Consider the following 23577-nt stretch of genomic DNA (forward strand, 5'->3'; position numbering starts at 1 on the left):
AGGGGGTGGGGATGACAGTATTACACAATCAAAACGGCTCCTTCAGGCCCGTTTTGGGTTCTACCTTCAACCTTCCTCCTCCTTTCCTGGAGCCGCCGACGTGGAATGCGCAGACCGCGGTCCCCATCCCACCCAACAAGAATAATTCATTTGTGCTGACAAATCACATTCCATTGGACTAAACTACCCCTACGCACACGTGCGTTCCTACCTCTGTCCCACGTGGCACCGCCTGAGCAACAATTGCATAATTCTGAATATGAAATATCTCTCGCTTTATCACTCCCCTCCTCCAGTCCTCCTCAAACCCGCCACCTATGCTGGAACGCGACCGCCACCTGTCGCACACATCAGCTGCCACGTGCCTTCCCCCACCGCCTCCTCTGCTTCCCTCTTCCTCCTTCAGATCTCTACAGACGCACAGGGGCAGTGAGAGGGAAAGATCAATTCAAAGATGGCTTGGTTCAGAAACATGGTACGGCTCTCTGCAGTCGGATCATCCATCAGACCCAGACCCGTATTTTACCCAAACACTCCGGTTCATCCCGCGCAATTCGCCTCTTTCTCCAGCTCCGCGGCCGATTCGACGCCGGCCCGCGACGGCCAGCCATCGCCTTGCCCTCGGGCAGGGCTGGGGCCGACGAAGGCCCACGAGAAGCCGAGGGTGGTGGTGCTCGGGTCGGGCTGGGCCGGCTGCCGGTTCATGAAGGGACTCGACACGAGCTTATACGACGTCGTCTGCATCTCGCCTCGCAACCACATGGTGTTCACGCCGCTGCTGGCCTCGACCTGCGTGGGGACCCTGGAGTTCCGATCCGTCGCGGAGCCCATCGGGCGGATCCAACCCGCCATTTCGCGGGTACCCGGATCTTATTTCTTTCTCGCCAACTGTACTCGAATTGATACGACGAATCACGTGGTATGTTTCTTATGAACTTTGCATAATCATGAAGTATTGTGTATCTGAGGACTCGTAGATTCAATTCTTTGGAATGTTTAATAGCTTTTTGGAATCAGCATGTGGAAAGCATTGGTACTGACTGAAAAGAAAGTGTTGAACTGTTTCACTATGCTTTATTATCAAATAAATGGAAAGTTAAGAATTAAATTTTGATTTTTAGAGGGCATTTAATAGTGTTTGAAATAGAACAACAACAACAACAATATTTTTGTTTTTTTTTTTTTTTTTCAAATAGATCCTTATCGGAGCCGTTGCTACAGGGGAAAAATTAATCTAAAATTAATTTAATGATTTTCTAAGTTTTTCATATAAATGTAAAAAAATAGAAATGATTCTTACTCTTATTTATTTCATTATTTTTAATTCTTTGTAATCTATAGCTTAATTGCAAGGAACCTTATCTTGAGCAATTGAATTCGGTCTGATATATTTAAATTGGGTTAATAGAATTTACATGCTGGTGACATCAATTTTTTGAAGCTCCCTGCTATGGGCTTTTCTTTCATGAAAAAATTTCAAAGATTTGAATCCTATAATGGCATGTTTTATGAAATGTGATTTGGCTTTCGAAGGTCAATTGCCAAACTCTTACCGATGGAAGTCAAGCCTTGCACTCGTGGAAGTTTGAAGTGTCATACGACAAGTTAGTCATCGCGTCCGGGGCACAAGCATCCACATTTGGGATCCAGGGTGTTACGGAGCACGCAATTTTTCTTCGTGAAGTTTCTCATGCTCAGGAAATCCGAAGAAAGCTACTCCTAAACTTGATGCTGTCTGAGGTGCCTGGTATGCTACATTGGAGAGAGATTTTTTTTCTATAGAAGAAATAATAATAAGAATAATAGACCTAGTTATATTATGTGAATTTCATTTTTGGGGCTTGGTGTGGAGGCAGGAATTTCAGAAGAAGAGAAGAACAGACTCCTACACTGTGTTGTTGTTGGTGGAGGTCCTACAGGAGTTGAGTTCAGCGGTGAACTTAGCGATTTTATCATCAAAGATGTTCAGGAAAGATACACTCATGTGAAAGATTATATCCGTGTTACTTTGATTGAGGTTCGACCATTGTTAAAGTTCTAAACTATCATAGAATCAAAATGAATTTTTTATTCTTGAATTGCACTTGCCTTGTATTCATTACATTCTCCCATTTAGGAGCATAATTCAATGATAATTCATTTAATTACTAAGACAACATGTTTAGGAATATTGTTGTTACTTATATCCGGCCCTTCTTCGCAGGCAAACGAGATACTGTCATCCTTCGATGATCGCCTGAGGCATTATGCTACTAAGCAGTTGACTAAGGTGAGAAATTTAATATAAGGGGTTTGTAAGTACCGTAAGTACTGGATGTTGTAGGTCAGGATGGTGGGATTTTTCCCTGCACTTCTGATATTGAAATGTTAGCTTGGTTTCTCATATGGAATTTATACACAGAGAGAGAGAGTACGGGATCAGTCTAGATAGAATAATATCAGCATGTCAAAGATTTTTTTTTTTTATAAATAAAGAAATTTTATTTTGTCAGATGTGTTTGATTTTCATTTAATAATTTCTATCAGTCAGGAGTTCGTCTTGTTCGTGGGATCGTGAAGGATGTTCAAGATCAGAAGTTAATTCTTACTGATGGCACAGAGGTTCCATATGGGCTGTTAGTGTGGTCTACAGGTGTTGGTCCCTCACCTTTTATAAAGTCTGTGCAAGTCCCCAAGTCTCCAGGTGGAAGGTAAGTTATGAATGATGTGATTCTTCTCAAATGCATTTCTTACTCTTGTTTAGCTATCCAAAAATCCTTCATGAAGTAGAATTCTAAATCCTAATTGCTTGGAAATCATTCTACAATAGAGATTATTTCCTGGTTAACTTTTTCTTGGAAGCTAGTGGTGTAACTTCCAGGGAAAGTTTGGATTTTGTCTTGGAAACACTTCGAAGCTAACTTTGAACGAGTTCTGGTCAATGTTTTAAAGTCCTTGCAGAACACCAATTTTCAATACCTTGTGACTGTCTCTGTAAAATACGGTTTCTAACATGCTTTTCAACTACCTTTTTCCCAAATCTCTTGTTGCATTTCTGTTCTAGTTTTCAACAAGATACCGTAGAGTTCTATTGTTTCTCTCATTCCGTGTTCTCCTATGGTCCTACCTTGTTCTTCTTTTCTTTTCCCGTGTCTCTCTGTATTTTGTTTCAAAAGATTGCAGTTTCCTGAGATTTCTACCTTCTTGATGCCTCTAAAGCCGATGTCTCATGCTTAAACTGTTGGGACTGTCCCACCACTCCATCAGTGTTAATTATTTTATTGAATGACGTCTATTTTTGAGTGCAGGATTGGTGTTGATGAGTGGTTGCGTGTTCCTTCTGTGCCCGACGTTTTCTCCATCGGTGACTGTAGTGGGTTTCTTGAAACTACTGGCAAACCAGTTCTTCCTGCTCTGGCCCAGGTTAGTCTTGAATATTGTTTCAACAGATAGTGGACTCTTGAGTATCCCAGGAGAGCATTTTAATTGGAAGATTATTTTCTCATATAGGCTTAAGAAATCCAGATTCTAGACAAATTCATTGTCAGCCTTTACTGCAGTGTCCCATTATTACCATATGCTGTTCATGAAATTGGGATTGTAAGATCCTTGTTATGCCTTCATGATTTAAGAAAATTGTGGAAGCCCAATTGGACAGCCAAGTTCATTGTGACACTCCAGTTGGTTGTTCTCGTTCCAATCCATGCAATAAGGGTCATATATACCTCTTCAATGCTCTTTATTACCTTTTCTAATTAGTGTACGAATCAGTGATCAATTCTGAATTCATGAATACCATGAATACCTTTAAGTTTTTCTTGAAGTCCTTATTACTTCGAAACCCAAATGAGCAATTTGAATTATTCTGTTAGGAAATTGTCTATTCTCTCTTTATTTTTCCATCTCTCTGGAGTGTTTCAAACAGGTGGCCGAGCGGCAAGGGAAATATCTAGCGAACCTAATGAACAAGATTGGTAAAGCCGGTGGAGGGCGAGCCAACACTGGGAAAGACATTGATTTGGGAGAGCCGTTCGTTTACAAGCATTTGGGAAGCATGGCAACTGTTGGAAGTTACAAGGCTCTTGTGGACCTTAGACAAAGCAAGGTGAGTTTCTAGCTACACTAAGGTAGTGCTTAGGAGCATGAATTTTGGACATTGGATTTAGATTTGAGTGGATTTGATCAAATTTCAAAACAATTTTATATTACATCTTATCTAAATCCTATACAAATCCAAATCCAAGGCTTCTCCAAGCAAACAGTAAGGATTTTCTTTTTCTGAAAAGCTTATTAACAGCTGCCCTGTTTAGCACTATAATTAAACAGTGGGCTCACTTATCACTTAGTAGTGCTTGCTTCCTATGTTGGCTGAATTATCGAACACTTTCTGCAGGAGGCTAGAGGGATATCATTGGCAGGAGTCCCTAGTTGGATTGTTTGGCGATCGGCTTATCTCACCCGGGTAATAAGCTGGAGGAACAGATTCTATGTAGCAATTAACTGGCTCACAACTTTCGTGTTTGGTCGTGATATCAGCCGAATATAAATTTTGGATTTCAAAGGTACCCTACTAAAAAAACATATAAAAATAGAGCTATCGGTTCCATTACCAAACTGAGCTGCTATTATACCTGCAAGCATGATTCGAGCTGACATAAAAGGTCTAAGCAATCAAGCTGCCACAGGTGACTCACGTATAATGAAGCGGCTAGTAAGCATAGGTTGTGGTACAAAATCTATTGATTTGTTCATTTCCCCCCTTTTTAGCATTCTAGCCACCTGTTATTCTGAGTTATATTGTATCTAGGTATTTATACTGGTTGATTGTACACCTCAAATTCGATGAAGTCATTCAAATTTGAGAGGCATTTTTGTCATAGCATGAGATGTGATGGGAATAAACCAGCATACTCGATCAATGATCTTGAATGTGTTGAATCTTGACATGTTAATTCATTACAGAGAACTCAGTATGAGCATAAAAACTTCCATTGTGATTACCTCTGAGCTTCAAGAATTGTCAAGCTATATTCTCCGTTGACACTTACAAGATTAGGTGTGAACAATGCATTCTTGAGACGCAACTTCAACTCAATTTTTTCAGAAACATGTCTTTTTTGAAACTTCGATATTTAATTTTGTTTGGGTCAACTCTAGATCTTGAAGCTTGCCTTTATCATTCTGTTAGGGATCAGAATTTGTGTAGGAAATCCTAATCCCTCTTCTGTTTGCCCCTTCCATCTCTATTTTCTCTCCTTTTCTTCACTCCCCTTGGTGTTTCTTTCATAATTTTATCCCATTTCATCTATGTTCTTCTATTTTTGGGTGACTCAAGCTAGATAGCTCAGGACCGATTTAGAATCTTCTTGGTGCATGTGTGGAACCGATGAGTCAATAAAAGTCATTTACCAGGCAAAACTAAGTAGAGATTGTATTATTATTCAAGTACCAGGTGAGACTAAGATGAGATTGTATTGTTTAAGTACATTTGTGGTATTCTCCTGTATTTATAAACTCACTAAAACCTGAAGCCAAGTTTTTTACTTTATAACTAGAACTCTGAATGATTTTAAATGATCGACCACAAGGTGACAAAAGAAAGAAAAAAAAAAATGAGTAAATAGAGCTGGGGTTTATAGTAAAAGTTCAAAACTGGGTCTTGGAAAAAAACCACACAAAATTTACATTTACAATCATAACATTCATCGGGGTGATGTTCGGGATACACATATCTGGTGCAAAGCCCAGAAGACAAAGATTGGACCCCTTTTTTTACCACTTCGATCTGCCTTGATTGCAATAAACATTCAGTGAACTAGGGTCACTAATCTCCAAGGCCATTAGTGATTCTTGAGGTAGCCAACTTCTTGCTTATGAGATCTTTCAACTCAATCTCGCCAGGGAACCGCCCTTCCCTCAGCTTGGAAAAAACCTGCAACGCAGATAAAAAAAAGGGTGAATCCAGGTTGAAACCGCAGGGCAAGCGATCATGATGTGCAAGAATTGCCACCATTACCAATCACTGTTTCACATATCCATATCATATGGCCAGTAAATGAAATAATTGTTTAACAAAACAGAGTATCATAAAGACTGAAATGAAAACATATTAGAGAGAAAATAATCGAGTTCCAAAATGGTCAACCTTTTGCTGCTCCTTTCAATTTTCTTAAGTTTGGATCCTTCTGCTTTGGGTGCATGCACTGGGAATACCCAATAATTTCTCAACTTTGTTCGGTAAGAAATTTCTCAAAATTTTGACTATTTAATTGTATAGGCGCATTCACCAATTAATAGAACAGCCAACAGACTCATGCGTTCATATGGAAAAGAAACAATTGAGACATTTAGGACTTGTGTGGTTAGTAGAAAACATTTTATTTTTCATTTTTAGTTCTGTAAAAAATTACAAAAATGCCATCTAATTTTTCAAAATTTTCCAACAGTTGCACAAAACAACTTGGAAAACTTTTTTTTTTATTGTTTTCTAAATTTTTTATACAAATGTTGAAAAAGTGAAATCCAGATGATATTTTTATAATTCGTGGGAAAATTGAAAATGTCAACAACGAAACAAGCCCTTGACTTCAGTCAAGATCCAAATACAACATTAGTTAGATAAAAGAAAGTGTCACCAACCATTTCATCATTGCAATAAACTTCAAAAGCTCCTGAGCTTTGCAGGAAAGACTGAAAAAAATTCCCCAGAAGCCAAGTCGTTGTAATGGTCCCAAATCTATTCGCACGCAGAGAGTAATACCACGGTGGTGTCATCACCCCCAACATTGGGAAAATCTGTTCACCTGCCATAACAATACCGATGACTCCTATCTGAACGACTGGTACCAGTTTTCCCAGTACACGCTTTGGAAGCGGTGGGGGGTAATTTGCAAGAACAACATCAATTCCAGGAAAAGATGTTTCCAGCATCTTCTTCATTGTCACTGCAGTTCCTCTGCGCAAAAAAAAAAAAAAAAAAAAAAGGAGGCAACATGAGCTAAAAATCACTTCTAAATTCTTCCAATACTAATTCCTCATAATAAGTGACCTGCAAATGAACAGCAGGAAAGCAGCACTTGTTGGTACAGTGAAGCTCGTCTTTTCCCCACGCTTCCATCTTTTTTGGCTCTTTATTTATTTATCAGTATACTTATATGTAAGTGTGTGCATATATGCATACAAGTGTATTGCACACAAACATGTACATGTGCATATATATTAATATGAGTGCATGCCTATGCCTATGCCTATGTCCATGCATCACACATGTTATACATACTAAAAGCATTTTAACGGTTGAAAAGGATTTGGGATGGGAAGTTCTCTATGGCTTATTCGTTTATGGTACAATACAAAAGAAAACACATTTCATGTGAACCTACATAATTATATAGCAGTATATATGAATAATCTTTATGGATATATTCATGTGTACATGCATGAATGTAAAAAACATATGCAACTGAAAATACGTACATGCTACATGGCTTTATAGAATGTAGATCCACTGGCATCAAATAAAATTATTGACTCTACCATGGTATTTCATTCCATGCAGAAAAGAAATTGTTATAGCTGTGTGTATGTACATGCTACATGTTTTATAGAAGGGAGACACCCATCAGATGCAATTATTGACCATATGAAGCAAAGTTGAAATTGGTACCTTTGAAGAAGAGAGACTTAGTTGCCGTTTGCTCCCTCTGGAGCTGCAGATCTTAGAAGTTCTTGAGCCCCAGTAGGATTGGTAAGGGTGGAATCAATTTAACGGCGTAATCTTTTGATTTTAAAAGATGAATGAACAAGAATTTTCAGCATAGTGCTTTCTTTCTGCCATGTGGATTTCATGGTTGTTCTCAGTGGATTTCTCAGAGCCTAGGTAAGTTTCTTAAGTTCTTTCCTTTCCTCCCTCTTATAACCCTAAACAGCATTCTATCTTCCACTAAATAAATGCCCTAAAACCCTGAATATTCTCCTGCCTTCACCATCGTAAAACCCTAATCTCCTTACCAACAGAATTTCTGGATACACATTCCATCCATTTGAATCCTTGTTTTTTATTTAACCCCAATAAAATTCATCCCTAATTGACTTCTAGCCCTGGTCCAGCAGTCCTTAACAACTAAACCATAAAATCCTTCATTTTTCCTAATCCAAGCCCACCTAAGCCACATGATAAGACCCTAGGATTTTATCCTAGGAAATTGGGGACCTTGAAAGGATGGAAAATAAAAAGAGAAAACAGGGGGACCACTTCGAGGGGATCTGTCTCCAAATTAGCCAAAGGCTCTGAATTATGTTATTGCTAGAACGAAAAGACCTCATAGTGTTATATATATATATATATATACGGAATTCTACTGCTATTAGATATGTAAAAAATCTCCATCCAAGTCTTTAATGGACTAAATCCTAATTGATTTGGTAATCCTAACGCATTAAACAAAAATTCTAATTGATTCGGGAATAATAACATTAAATAAAAGTCCTAAATGATTTGAGAATCCTAACGTATTTTACAGAGAAATCCCAATTGATTTGGTAATCCTGATATTCCCGCCTCCTTCAAATCAACCTTGTCCTCAAGGTTAAGCAGCAATAAACTCCAAGAATCTCTTTTTCAAGGATTGATGAGTTTCCCAAGTTGTTTCTTCAGCTATAAGTGAAACCAGTGAACTGAAACTTCTATGATGTCTCAACTTCTCCGTTTAACCACTCAGCGATTCAGAATTGCTTGTGTTTGCACTTCAACCTCACCAATAGGTGCAATATCAAGCAAGTGGCGCTACACAGTAACTCGCCACCCTAACTTCTTCTAGAGGCAAGAGAAATGAAAAACTAGACGTACCTTAGAACCTATTGGTAAGTTAAGACGATAAACAGTAAGGCCTATACATTCCAAGATCTTATAAGAACCCATAGGAACTGAAGAGACAACTTCATTGAAAAACAACTAATCACAGATATCTATCTATAGGACTCTAGCTTGAGGAAAACCCAGTCTCCTACTGAGAATTATCTTTCACCACAATGCTTAAAAGCTTGCTATTTCGTACGAGCTTGAGCTGCACAAGATTTTCCTTAAAGAATTGAAGCACTTTGTCTCAACCATGTAACTCATTGTCAACTTGATCAATTCTAGAGGATCCAATTGAATATCTAGCAAGGATGGGAGGAGCTCAACCATAAATAGCATCGAGTGGAGTCAACTTGATGGAGGAATGATACGCAGTATGTAGCAACATTCTGCCCATAGAAGCCGTCTGCCGCTAGGAAAGCAACAAAGATAAGAAGATTAGTCCCCACGCACTTGTTAATAACTTCAATCTACCCATCAAATTGAGGAAGATATGTAGTGCTCATATTCAATTATATTCCTTGTAAATGGGAAAGCACCTTCCAAAAAAAGTTGCCTGTAAAGACCTTGTCACGGTCTCTGAAAATAGACTAAGGAATTCCACGCAACTTAACAATGTTCTTAACAAAAGTACAAGCAAAGCCGTAGCAATATAAGGGCAAGTTATAGTAGAAAAGTAGGCATATTTTTTGTGACAGTCCACAAAAACAAAAATAGTAGATTTATCATGAGAAGATGGCAGTCGCTCAATGAAATCCATGGAGATATCAGTCCAAACTTCTTCTGGAATAGGAAGAGGCTATATAAGGCCTGGACTTGCCATTGCTTCACCCTTCTGTTGTTGATAAACATCACCTTTTGCCACAATTTTTTTGATTTCACCCTTCATTCTATTCCGAAAAAAGAAATGCACTTATAGGTCTCAGGAATTCAAGGCAAACAATGATGCATATAATTCTTGCAGTATGGTTTGCTTGTGGGCTGAATTAGGCACTACTAAAATACTCCCCCTATACAATAAGTTTAAAGAGTCCTAAAAATAAGGAGGGACTAAAGTTGGCCTTTCTTGTAGCCTTTGGATAATATCTCTAGTCTCCGGATTTTGCCACCATTTTTTCCTAATTTAGTTAAGAAAAGTTTAGTACATGCAAGTACAGAAATAGCTACAAATTCAACTTGCTCAAGAAGTCATAAGAGCGCATATACAACCACATTCTTGGCCCTTTTCTTGTAAATAATCTTATAGTCATAACGTAAGAACTTAGTGATCTGCTTCTATAGTTCCATGGAAGAGATCCGTTGCTCCAAGAAATACTTCAAGCTCTAGTGATCAATTCGGATTTGGAAATTCCAGCCATTCAAATCAATCACCACTTTGTAACTGCATGCACAATAGCTAGCATATCTTTACCATAAACAGAGATGATGATGTGGGATGAAAAAAGTCTTACTGGCAAAAGCAATGGTGTGTCTGTCTTGCATTTAAACTGCACTAATGCCAACTCTTGACGCATCAAACTCAATGATGAACAACTTGTTGAAATCTAGAAAGGCAAGAATTGGTGTGGTAGACATTGCGTGCTTAAGCTTGACAAAGGCTTGTTCAGCTTCCTCACTCAGTCACTCCATTTGAATGCATCCTTTTTCAATAAAGCAGTCAATGGAGTGCTAACCTTTTCATACTACTTGACAAACTTGCAATAGTAATTAGTCAACCCCCATAATCCTCACAGCATCTTGATCGTATAAGGAATAGGCTAGTCTATCACCACTTGTATTTTAGAAGGATTAACTGAAACACCTTCTTTGAAAACAATATGCTCAAGGTATTCCACATACAGTCGAGCAAAGCTGCATTTAGATTTCTTAACAAACAAATGATGCCCACGAAGAGTGGTGACTACAGTTAGCAAATGACGTAAATGATCTTCAAGATATTTGCTATATATAAAAATAGAAGAACAAATTTACATAGGTAAGGTCGAAAAATGTAATTCATGAGACTCTGAACATGGAAGGCCCATTGGCTAACCCAAAAGGCATAACCAAGAACTCGTAATGGCCATCGTGAGTTAATATTCTAAATGTCATCCTCATGTACACAATCTGGTGATAATTTGATCTCAAGTCGAGTTTGGTGAATTGTTGGGCACCTCCCAACTCATCTAACAACTCATCCATAATAGGGATAGGATTTTTATCCTTCACAGTGCTCTTGTTAAGTGCTCGATAATCAACACACATCCGCCAAAGACGATCCTTCTTCTTCACCAATAAGACGAGAAGAATATGGACTGACGCCTGGTTGAATTATGCTAGCATCTAACAGTTCTTTCACTATTTGCTTTCTAAAAATAAGGATAGCTATAAGGATGGACATTACAAGGACACTACCTAGTAATAGAGGAATGCAGTGATCATGTGTTTGCTATGGTGGCAATCCATAGGGTTCCACAAACAAGTCAGAAATTTTGAAATAAGAGATTCTAGCCTTTCATCCTGACCAAATTGATGTCGTAACTCTTATAGTGCTCGAAGTTGTACCAAGAAACCATGTCACTCTTTTTTAAGAAGCTTCTCTATATAATGGCTTGAAACTATTGAGACAATGCCACAATGTTTGCCTTTAAGAGTCACTCTATTACCGTTTAAGGCGATCTTTGTAACTAGTTTATAAAAATACCAAGCCATATCACCTAAACTCCATAAACATTCAATACCCAAAACCATTTCACAATTTTCTAGTGGTACGAAAAAGAAATCAACATACAACTCATGATTTTGTATGTTCAACCTTCGGACACATGCTTTAACATGCAAAGGTCCTTCCATGTGCAACCTTCACAACAAACTTTTCAAAATTGCTCCACAGGATAGGCTAACCGTTTAACAATGTATCTAAGAAATTATTAGTGCTACTCATATCAATTAAGACAGTGACAGGTTGGCATTTTAAGCCATTAATTTTCATGGTTTGAGGATTAGCATACCTAGATAAAGCATTAACTGAAGAAGTGACAGATTCATCATTATCATTAGATTCTGTACTTGCTTGATCTGAATCAGCAGTCATCCTCAACCTCTTCATGGTCTTGCTAAAGTGATGTTATTATTCTTTCAACTTCTCTTCTTCTAACCATGAAAATGGAATTGTAGCAGCCATATTCTATGGACGACTCACTTTGACCTCACGTAGAATGTCAGGTAGGAGACCTTCAACAAAATATACCGATGAGTTGGCTTTCACTCCAATCTTTAGTTCTATTTTGCAGTCACTCAAATCGTGTTTGGTACTCCAAGACAATGCTGGTTTGGCATATTTTGGAAAGCTCCCCATCAATATTCTCATATCCAGTGTGGACCCAAATTGGACTAGTAATCCAAAAACAAATTCTTCCCATGAAGGCATCCCCCATAATGAGCTTCAAATCAGTCATACCATTGAATAGAAATCATCATCTAGACTAATAGCAGGAATCTTAACTTTAGATGTTTCTAGAACAAAGTAAAAGTGAAAGTATTTTTCAATCCTTGTTAAGATTTGATTAAAAATGAATGACCTAACTTGAAGATAGGCCTCTCCCTCTATTTATAATACAAATTTAAATACATTATAATGACAATAATACCCTTACTAACTCTCACTAATTAACATACTAACACACTACAACAACAACAAAACCAAACCTTAGTCCCACTAGGTGGGGTCGGCTATATGAATCCTTTTCCGCCAATTTATGCGATCATGGACCATTTCTATTGATAGATTCAAGGATATTAAATCCTTACTCACTATCTTCTCCCAAGTTATTTTAGGTCAACCCCTACCCCTTCTATTACCCCCCATAGTAACTAAGTCACTCTTCCTCACAAGTGCACTATATGACCTACGTTCCAAGTATCCATACCATCTACGTCGTCACTCCCTTATCTTATCTTCTATAGGAGCTACATCTAACTTACCAAACATACTAACACACTAAATAATAATAATACTAAAAGACATATAACCCCTAACACTCCTCATCAAGCTGGAGCATAATTGTCATAAGCTCCTAGCTTGTTACAAATGAATCTAACACAAGCACCCCTCAATGCTTTGGTAAACAAATTAGCAAACTGCATGTCCGACTTCACATTAGCGGTTGTAATGAGCTTTTGCACAAGTGTCTCCCAAACAAAGTGGCAATTAACTTCAATGTGTTTCGTCTGCTCATTAAAAACCGAGTTGGAGGCAATATGAAGAGCAACTAGATTATCACAAGTCAACTTCATAGGCTAAGAATGCGGAAAACCCAATTCTTCCAACATGTTCTTCAACCAGACAAGTTCACAGGTAGTGTGAGTCATACTCTATTTCTGATTCAGCACTTGACCTTGCCATTACAGTTTGTTCCTTACTTTTCCAAGAAACTAAATTACCATCGACTAATATATAGTACCCAATGGTGGATCTCCGATCGGAAGGCAATCTAGCCCAATCTACATCTATATATCCATGGATATAAGTGTGACCCTGATCACAATATAAAAGACCTCTCCCGGGTGCACCTTTGAGATATCTCAAGATGTGAATTACTGCATCCCAATGACTTTTCCTTGGAGAATCTAGAAATTGACTCACAACACTTGTTGCGAAAGATATATTTTGCCAAGTAAATGTGAGATAATTCAACTTTCCAACAAGTCTCCAGTATTGTCCAAGATTAGGAAGATAATCACCTATATCCAACATTAACTTTTTGTTAGGATCCACGGGTGTATCAACCGGTTTAGATCCCAACAAGTCAATTTCATCTAACAAATCAAGAACATACTTCCTTTATGGCACAACAGTTCTAATACGAAATCTCCATACTTCTATACCCAAGAAATATTTCAATGGTCCCAAATCTTTGGTATGAAACTTAGTCTGTAGGAAAAGTTTGACAGTCTGGATACCTTTATCATCATCACCTATAATAACAATATCATCCACATAAACAACAAGAATCCTACCTGATGAAGTATGACGATAAAACACAGAATGATCCACAACACTCCGTCGAAGACCAAACTCAAGTATTACAGCACTGAAACAACCAAACCATGCTCTAGGAGACTATTTTAGACCATATAAAGCCTTCTTGAGCCGACACACTAAGCTTGACTCCCCTTGAGCAACAACCCCAGGTGGTTGCTCCATATAAACCTCCTCCTCAAGGTCACCATGCAAGAAGGCATTTTTTACATCTAATTCATGCAAAGGCCAGTGACAAGTAGTAGACAAGGAGATGAAATGACATACTGATGTAAGTTAGGCAATCGGAGAAAAAGTATCAAAATAATCCAGACCATACACTTGAGTGTATCCCTTAGCAACAAGACAAGCCTTTAGATGAGTCATAGAACCATCAGGGTTGACTTTCACAGTGTAAACCCAGCGACAACCAACCACAGACTTCTCAGGAGGAAGAGGTACCAAGTCGCAAGTACTATTGTCATGTAAAGCATTCATTCAACCATAGCATCCCTCCACCCTGAATGGGCTAAGGCTTCCAAAACAGATTTAGGAAGGGTAGTAGATAATAGAGCAGTGATAAAACAATAATAGGAGGGTGATAAGGAGTCATAAGAAACATAGTTGGATGGGGTGTTTACCTTTTCTAACAGCAATAGGAGAATCAACATCATGGGAAGTACGATCATCAGACAAGGAAACCAAAGCGTGGTAGTAGAAGCTAGAGGGGACTCTCTTCCTTGGAGCCGCCGTCATGAATACACCTGCAAATTAGGATGATCAAGGCGATGAGAAGAACTCGAACTACATGGGGACTCAAATGGTTGGTGGGGCAAGGGCAGCAACGTAGAATCTGGAAGATTAGGCAAAGAAAGAGACTCATTGAGCTCAGAAGCACTCAGTAACTAGGTATAGTAAGATATAGACTCAAAGAAGGTAACATTGGCAGAAACAAAGAAACGATGCAGCATAGGACTATAAGAACGATATCACTTTTAAGTATACGAGTAGCCCATAAAGACACATTTTATAGCATGAGGATCCAACTTATCCACCCCAAGGGTTTGTTGATGAACAAAGGACACACACCCAAATATACAAGGAGAAAGAGAAAATAAAGGTGAATTAGGAAAGAGAATGAAGTAGGGAATTTTCTCACTAAAAACAGAGGATGGCATTCTGTTGATCTAACAACAAGCACAGCATCACTCCAAAACACTTTAGGTACAGGCATTCGTTAAAGTAAAGTGCGAGTGATTTCAAGGACATGTCTATTTTTTCACTCTGCAACCTCATTTTGCTAAGGAGTGCGAGCACAAGATGATTGATGAACAATACCAAATTAAATCATATAAGTAGTGAATTGCGCATAGAAAAAATCTTTAGCATTATCACTTTGAAGTATTCGAACTGACAAACCAAACTGAGTCTTTATTTCAGAATAAAAGACACAAAATACATGAAATGACTCAGAATGATCTTTTATTAAATATAACCAGGTCATTCTTGAATAATCATCCACCAAGGTTACAAAGTACCGAAAACCCAACTTGACACAACCCTAATAAAACCCCATACATCTAAATGAACTAATATAAAAGGGCATGCAGTCTGTTTATCGACCCGAGAAGTGAAAGAAACACGATGGTGCTTTCCCAACTGACAAGACTCAAAATCGAGACTAGACACAAAACTCAAACTAAGAACATGACATTTTAACTCTTCCAATGAAGGATGACCCAAGCAACAATGAATTTGGAAAGGTGTGGCAGCAGTAGTGCAGGCGGTAGAAGGAGATAGAGGCTCAAAATGATAGAGTCCACCAGCTTCACGACCTTCGCCAATTGGCTTGCTCGTCTTCAAATCCTAAATAACCATAGAATCAAGGAAGAATGTCACCGAGCAATTCATGGATTTAGTAATTTTGCTAACAAACATAAGATTGAAAGGAAATTTAGGAATATATAAAATTGAAGGAATAGAAATAAAAGAAGTGGGATTTATAGTCCCAACTCCCTTGACTACAGTAGTGGATCCATCAACAAGAGTAACACAAGGTAAATTTGCAGGATATTCAAGAGTAGAGAAAAAGCTAGGTATACACGTGATATTATCAGTGGCATCGGAGTCTATGACCCAATGACTAGGATGAGAAGTACTAGATGACAGACATGCTATGTGCTTACCTATTTGGGCAAGAGATGCAATGGGAAGAGAAGCATGTCGTGATGCTTGATACTATACCCACACATCTTTTCTCTTCTCATTAGAAGAATTAGATTGGAGCAAGTGGTTAGATTTCCTTAATCCTGCTAAATAAATCCAAACAGCGTTAGATCATTGAACATAGTCCTTTCCATCCAACTTTTGAGTCGTTATTTACGACAGAAATGTAGGAAACAATTTTTTGGAATTCATAGATTCCATCCCAAAACTCACAAATCAGCAATCACACCAAAAACAAAAAGAACAATCAAAACTAATCGGGACAATCACAAACTATGCGAAGCACCGACACAACGACGGATGAGGTGAACAACTCACCAATGGATATAGCACTACCACAGCACTCACAAATAAGCAACCACACCAAAAACAAGAAGAACAATCAATAATCGGAACAATCACAAACCATGTGAAGCACCGATGCAACCATGGACAAAGGTGAACAACTCATCGACAGATATAACACTACCACACCAAAAACAAGAAGAACAATCAAAACTAATCGGGACAATCACAAACTATGTGAAGCACCGACACAACGACGGATGAGGTGAACAACTCACCAATGGATATAGCACTACCACAGCACTCACAAATAAGCAACCACACCAAAAACAAGAAGAACAATCAATAATCGGAACAATCACAAACCATGTGAAGCACCGACGCAACTATGGACAAAGGTGAACAACTCACTGACAGATATAACACTGCCACAGCCTCACAACTAAACATACGAATGCTGCCATGGCTCCAAAAAACTCACAACTAATCATGTCTTGTTGAGATGGTGACAGATGAAAAGCCAAATTTGCGACACTCTGACGGCCTACAACCTCACAAAGACACGTGTAGACAAAGAGTGATGACCATGACAATTTGAAGCTGGAGACCTGGTTCTTGGAGAGCCTCATGTTAACGAAGAAGATCAGTACAAATAGGAGTGCAGGAGCTCAACCTTTCTGTGAATGAAGACAATAGCCAAAGACGTAGTGAGATCCTTGCAGATAGGGTTGGCAATGATGAAGGTCATCAACAACAACACTTGGTTAGGAGAAGAAGGGCGGTGACAAAACAGAAGACTTCCAACATCTCACACAAAAGATCCAAGATTTCATGAACTTCAAGACAACAACAATAGAACCGGAAGAATGAAGACTTTGTACAACAAATCGACGAGGTCGTCGATAGAATGAGTGGGGCAGAATGTTAGGGGGTGACAATGTAATGGGGATTAAATAGGGGAGAGAGATGGCTCTACATGTATTATCCAAGTATTTGTAAATTAATATCAAATTACTTGCGTTATGGCTTGTATAGTGTTCTCTTACTTGAATAAAATAAGTAGTCTTTATTTTATCATTGAGCATGAATGTCTCTTGCCTTCCTGATCCACTGGTGTCTATATTGATATTTCATGGTCATGAGTGGTTGCCGAGACTTATGTGATGCTCATGTTTGTAGGCTTGAACGGGTGATTATTGGCCAACTCTGTTGGGGGAGAGCCTCGCGCCCCTTAGTTGAGTCTAATTTGGGGGTCCGTGACACTAGACACAAAAACAGACAGCCCCATCCAAAAAAGGAAATAAGATGCACAAACAAGCACTGGTAGGCTACATAATCTTATATTGATTAATACTTCTGGATAATGTCCCAACTCCTAAGCATATTATTTCAAGTTAGCATGCTTTCGTTTTGGTGCTGAGAGTGATTGGCTTAGCCAATCCTATTCCACACTTTGTTGTTGCACCAAATATAAGGTAAGGGTGCTTAGCTTAGCCTACTCTAGTCAAGACACCAAAACAAACACACCTTTAAAGGTGGCAACAAAATCAGAATTTCACAGAAGTTCTAACCACTGAATTGCAAATTTTCCTTTTTTGATCTTCGAGTCCATAATACTCACTGATGAAAAAAACTGAACCCTGATGTCGGATCTCTAGGGTCAACAAACTATGACATTCACCTAGAACCAATGGGAAAAAGAAGACATAGTTCGAAAGATCTTAGTGGCCTTGAGGACTTCTCCAATGCTTAAGTTAGAGTTGGCACCGAATATATGTAATTGTGGCCGCATTAGAGAGTCTTAAGAGTGCCCTAGAGAGTTCCCCTTAGCTCAACCTAGCTTCTCCTTTATATAGGTGATATTCTTTAGCGTAAAGCCCACCACAGGGGGTTACACCCATCCATTATCCCCTTTACTTGCCTTGGGGTTATATTTTCCCCACTTTAATTTTGGGGTGACTCTTGGTCTTCGATATCCTTCTTCAACTCTTGACTTGCCATGGTGTATTTTATCCTCATCATATGCATCCCACTCCCAAGCCTTGAATGGCACTACAAGGTTTGGGAGTACATTTTTTGTGACTAAACTCATGGGAGAAGGTCACATTTTTTTTAATCTTTTTTTTCCTCGAACGCTTTGGACCAAGGTGGGCCTTTTTATGTGTCTCAAATGCTTAGACTAAAGTGGCTTTTAAGCCTTTTTTTTTTATCGGATTCTTGGACCAAGGTTGCCTTTAGGCCCATTTTCTATACCTCGTGCCGCAACGTCCCGAAAAAGGGTCTGGAATGGCAAGGGATAATAAATTTTGAAATTTGAAATGGAGTCACCACTAACCTATTATTTATCTTGGTGCAGTTAGAACACCTAGTCTTAATTAGCTTTACCAGAATTGGGATCGGAAGTTCGATTATGCGAGGAGAAGGTACTAGCACCCCCTACACACCTGTTCTACGAACAATACCTAATTAATTATGAATTATCCCTAAATTGAATTTGATGGTCTTTAATTAATTCCTTTAAAATAAACAAATAAATAAACAAAATCAAAGTACGATTTATGAATGTCTAATAAGACCTCCAAATGAGAGGATCTTGTTAGATAAACCCTCCCTCAGAGCTAATACCGGTGAGGTCTGAATTACCTCTTTAGCCTTTTTGAAATCCTCGGAACGCACAAAAATCAAGAAAATCATAAAAACAATCATTTTTAAAAACATCCCCAGATTTTCAAAATCTTTGTAAAAATTTTCTAGAATTTTTTTTCAAATATTTTTCTAAAATTTTCTGGGGTTTTAAAGTTTTTTCTTTACTTGAAAACATTCCCAAATTTTTTAAAATCCTTGTTAAATTTTATAAAATTTTTCAAATTTTTTTCTCAAATTTTTAGGGGTTTTAAAATTTTTTTTTTCCTTTACTTGAAACTAGGACTAGTTGCTACATTCATTGGTTGAGCTGGAGTCTCGATGTGAATATCATGCTAACGCTCTTGGACACCCATTAGACAGATGATGGTCGTTTAAATACAAGGTACAGGTTTTAAGAGATGCGGGTTGGCTGGTGTTCGACATGAAGGAACCCAATGTACATGGAAACCCATTACCCAATCATGGTGGGAATGCAGTAAGTGCTATTGGGGAGGAAGATGGTAAAATCAAAAGGGTGGTGATTGACCAAATTCAAACTCCATTCAACAGGGTCTACATGGAATTGTACTAAGCTGGAGTATTAGAAAAGGAGGCATTCTGCACCACAGGCACAATATGCGATTGTCAGAAGAAAAGAGGGTTTTTCTGTTCAAAATTGCAAGACTTTTCGTCAGTTCCTTCAGAGCTTAATGGATTCCAATCTAATAGAATTCTATGCAGAAGAGGAAGGTGCGACAGTATATATTTGGAAAAGAGGGGTTACAAAACAATACATCCGTCATACACTCATAAGCCTCTTGTTCTAATAATTACTCAAAGTACCCAAATTGGAAAGGAACCATGTAAGGGACCTGCTAAGTTGACTACATCAATTCCAAGGCCTTTCCCGTATTTAAACAGTAGAGCGGTGCCTTGGAGATATAATTGCTTAGTTAATGGAAGGCCAAAGGTCAAAGCAATACATCCATCAATATGAAGGCCAAAGGTCACCCTAAAACTAAAATGGGGAAATATAAACCCAAGGGAAGTAAAAGAAGCAATGGAAGGGGTGTAACCGCCTTTTTCATGGAGTGCGGTGCATTTATGCTTGGGGAGTATCACCTATAAAAAGGAGAGGCCAAGGTTGAAGGGGGACAGAGACAATCTAAGACATTCTAAGACTCTTTAATGCACTCTAAAAACTATGGTACATACATTCCATACCATCTCCAAACTCAATGTAGGAGAAGAGCCCCAAAGTCCACCGGTGGTCTCCCAAACTTTTTCTTTTTCCTTTGTTGTAGGTGATTGCCATGGTGCACGCAAAAAATCGGGGTTCAATATTTGGCATTGATGATACTAATTACCTTATAAACATAATCCAAACCCTAGAATTCTGCAATACTTTGTACAAGAATAAACCAACCCAATCCAAAAGGCAATTAAAACTCCATCCATGACCTTCTCCAATCCTAATCTAACTTCCAAATTCACTGAAAAACAAAATCTAAAACTCGAAACTTGAGCAATATTGCCTAGCACATTGAAAGCGAGGCTAATATAACATATTACCATCCAAATGGAGTTTGTTTGAAAAGCCTTACTGTCCAGACCAGGCACCAAAAATCTGGTGTTTAAAATTTGTGCACTTGGTTAACTAGCACCAAGGGAAGGTCAACAAGATTAAAACAGTGCATTATATAGTGTTTGCAGGATTATGCTATCTGCTATCTGAGGAGGCAATGAGGCATAACAAGCAAAGCACTCAGCAAGAGTTGAAGCAAAAGTAGGATAGTATACTCCAATAGACAACTATAACCCAAAAAAAAAAAAAAAAAAGCACATCACCATGGACATGATTTCCCTAAATTTTACTGCCCATGCAGCCCACCCTAAAAAGATGAATTTCAGGCTGATTGAAACAAACACCTTTTTCCACCACCGACAACTATGATTTCTTAAATTTTTACACAAAGTAATTCTTCGTCGTTAGATTTGGATTTCCAAACAGCAAAGAATACCTTTGTGCTGTTCCTAAATCCCAACCCATGTTTCCATATCTTCCTTCCATTGACCCTATAAAATCCATATAAATGTTTGTGGAGACACATGGGGTGCTCGGGAAGTTCAGAACAATAATTCTATCTGATGGTGGAAAGAAAGGCATGTCTTGGGCCCATTGGCCTAGGCTATTAACTTTTAGCCAGCCAAACAAAACTTTGTAGTTAATACAAAAGCAACAGAATTAATTATGGCCAAACGTCAAATAGAATTTGTACTAATATAGTTATCCTATTATTATCACAAACAAATAGCATTTTCATTGATGAGCAACACACTCCATGACTTAGTCCATTTGGTTTGAAATTAGCGAGATCACAGCATCACAAACAAAGGAGCTCTTCCCAAACAGTCTCTGTGTGACTCTGTGTTGAATATAGGGATTTCGTAGCAATTCCAAAAGAAAACAACCTCAGTAACACAGATAAATTCAATCCAGGGGGGAAAAAGAGGGAGAAGTCACAACCATCTACCACGACTAATAATCAATCAACCACGAACCTAAACAAATCAAAAACAGAGCAGAAAAACACCTAGTGTGTACCTGTAAGAGCAAGAAGCACAGAAATTAATGTCGACCGTGTTGCCGAGACCAATTCCCTCAACCAAGTCCGGATTCTGCGAGAGAGAGAGAGAGAGGGGGGGGGGGAAACAGTCAAAAAAGAAGTACTCAAATCAGCTAAGGGCAAGAGAACACGATGAAAATTGAAGATATCTAAAAATACCTGTGTGGGGAACTCTAGGGTTTCTGAAGCAACCGGTGGAGGCTGCTGATACTGACCGGATTGATGGTGGTGGTGGTGGTGGCGGTGAGGGGGGTGTTGGTGCTGGTGCTGCTGGTGGTGGTGGTGGTGGTGGTGGTGCGGGGGTCCGGGAGGCGGTGGAGTGAAGATGGAAACGAGATCAGTGCAGAAGAGAAAGAGAGGTAGACCGAGCAGAAGAAGGTGGACGCGATCCATGGCGTTATCGGAGAAGAAGGACTTCGAACTTGGAAGACGATCGCCGGGGCAACCCCCTCCCGGCCAACACTCTACCTGGAAGTCTCCTGACCTCTTTCTCTACAGCTTTCTCAGCTGCTGTTCAAAAATATCCAAAAATAAAATTAAATTGAACCCAAAAATCAAATTATTCGAAACAAGAAAATTCTTCAGTTTTTTTTTTTTTTTTTTTTTAAGAAATTTCATTCCAAATTCATAATTTTTTAAGCCTATAACTTATATTCAAAGTCAACTGCGTCCACATATCATTTTTTTTTAATTTCTCTTTTGATTTCATGCTTGAATATTATTATGCATATTATTTTTGGACTCTGTACATGTTAAGATATTTTTAATTTTTAATTTAAAAATAATTTATTAATTTGTTATGTTTTATAAGAAACGGAAAAATAATTTGATTTGTACTCGAATTTCCAATTGATCAGTTTAATTCAATTAAGTTGATTAAATAAAAAATTCAAGTTGAAATAGAGTTTATTTGGTAAATAAGTTCTATTTTTTGAAAAAAAAAACAAATAATGTAGAAAATTATGACTCGTGGTGAGATCGAAAGTTTGGAGAAGAAATGTGATATTAATAGAAATAGTAAAAATTGATCCACTATATTGATGTCAACTTGAGAAACTTTGTTCAACCTAATAATAAGGAGTATAATTTTGACCACTTTTAACTTAAACTCTTCTAACTTCAAAACATGTCATATAAACTTGATTAATAAAGTTAGGTATAATGAATCAAAATATGTATATTAATTTTTTTTTGAGACAGTTGTTTAACCTCCTAAACACATAATGAAAAATTACAAATTTTTCCAAAATTTTCTTTGACATTCAAGAAAAAATTTCAACAAGCAAAGAAAATAAATAGTCAACTTATGTTTTCTCACCATGCTAACAATATTATTGTAATTTTATTTTTGGAAAAATCACATGTACCTTATAAGGGGGGGCTTTCATTAAATAGCTTGTGACCGGAACATGACTTCAAATAGTGGATCCCTCATGATGAAGCTCACATAAACCCATTGTTTAGAGTATGTTTTTTATTTGATGGGAAAATATGATAGGAGGACCAGGTTGGTCCTCTTAGGACCTAATTTTTTTCTCACCTAAGTGGATTAAAAAATTAACATGCACAGTAAAAATCATTCTGTGTTAGCAAGATTAAGTACCATCGGAATTAAATAAACCATGAATTTATACTATAGAGTGGCTATGATATGATAAAAATTTGTAAATTTAGTGATTTTAACTTAATTAACTCAAAATTTTAATAAACATTAATGACATTTGTTTATGATATTTTAAAGGAAACTTAAGGGTTGTTTGGTATCATTATAAAAGATTAAGGGACTATTTAACATCACTATTTTTTCCTAATTTCTGTTTTTGTTTGTTCATAGTGAAAAAACATATTATTAAAAACGCATTTATTTCTATTGTCAATTTTCTGTTTCTCAATTGTTTGTCAAAAAGTTGAAAACCATATTTTATAATTTTTAGTCGTTTTGGCAACCTGTTGCCAAAAAATTTTGTTGACTTTTTGAG

The 23577-nt window shown here is 37.9% G+C and overlaps 2 protein-coding genes across 2 annotated transcripts; one reads left to right on the forward strand and one right to left on the reverse strand.

Moving 5' to 3' along the window:
• The first annotated feature begins 278 nt into the window (after positions 1 to 278).
• LOC131149080 (internal alternative NAD(P)H-ubiquinone oxidoreductase A1, mitochondrial-like) lies at positions 279 to 4847 on the forward strand. The gene is made up of 8 exons (XM_058099155.1): positions 279 to 919; positions 1534 to 1747; positions 1857 to 2017; positions 2204 to 2269; positions 2527 to 2690; positions 3288 to 3402; positions 3905 to 4084; positions 4373 to 4847. The coding sequence occupies exons 1-8, from the start codon at positions 455 to 457 to the stop codon at positions 4523 to 4525; spliced, it is 1518 nt and encodes a 505-aa protein (XP_057955138.1). The 5' UTR covers positions 279 to 454; the 3' UTR covers positions 4526 to 4847.
• Positions 4848 to 5592: 745 nt separating this feature from the next.
• LOC131149081 (selT-like protein) lies at positions 5593 to 22222 on the reverse strand. Its single transcript, XM_058099156.1, has 4 exons — positions 21758 to 22222; positions 21577 to 21650; positions 6619 to 6934; positions 5593 to 5911 (listed from the first exon to the last, which is right to left on the reverse strand). The coding sequence occupies exons 1-4, from the start codon at positions 21989 to 21991 to the stop codon at positions 5804 to 5806; spliced, it is 732 nt and encodes a 243-aa protein (XP_057955139.1). The 5' UTR covers positions 21992 to 22222; the 3' UTR covers positions 5593 to 5803.
• Between the last annotated feature and the right edge of the window lie 1355 nt (positions 22223 to 23577).

Source organism: Malania oleifera, chromosome 2 (genome assembly GCF_029873635.1).
Source record: "Malania oleifera isolate guangnan ecotype guangnan chromosome 2, ASM2987363v1, whole genome shotgun sequence".
Lineage (NCBI taxonomy): Eukaryota > Viridiplantae > Streptophyta > Magnoliopsida > Santalales > Ximeniaceae > Malania > Malania oleifera.

What these genes read in the sequence shown, in the direction of transcription:
- LOC131149080 (XM_058099155.1), top strand. Translation starts at nt 455, where the DNA reads ATGGCTTGGTTCAGAAACATGGTACGGCTCTCTGCAGTCGGATCATCC. An exon ending in TTGATACGACGAATCACGTG is followed by an intron (nt 920 to 1,533) that starts GTATGTTTCTTA and finishes TGGCTTTCGAAG; the next exon opens with GTCAATTGCCAAACTCTTAC. An exon ending in TCCGTGTTACTTTGATTGAG is followed by an intron (nt 2,018 to 2,203) that starts GTTCGACCATTG and finishes CCTTCTTCGCAG; the next exon opens with GCAAACGAGATACTGTCATC.
- LOC131149081 (XM_058099156.1), bottom strand. Translation starts at nt 21,991, where the DNA reads ATGGATCGCGTCCACCTTCTTCTGCTCGGTCTACCTCTCTTTCTCTTC. An exon ending in TGTGCTTCTTGCTCTTACAG is followed by an intron (nt 6,935 to 21,576) that starts GTACACACTAGG and finishes TTTTTTGCGCAG; the next exon opens with AGGAACTGCAGTGACAATGA. An exon ending in TTTATTGCAATGATGAAATG is followed by an intron (nt 5,912 to 6,618) that starts GTTGGTGACACT and finishes TCTGCGTTGCAG; the next exon opens with GTTTTTTCCAAGCTGAGGGA.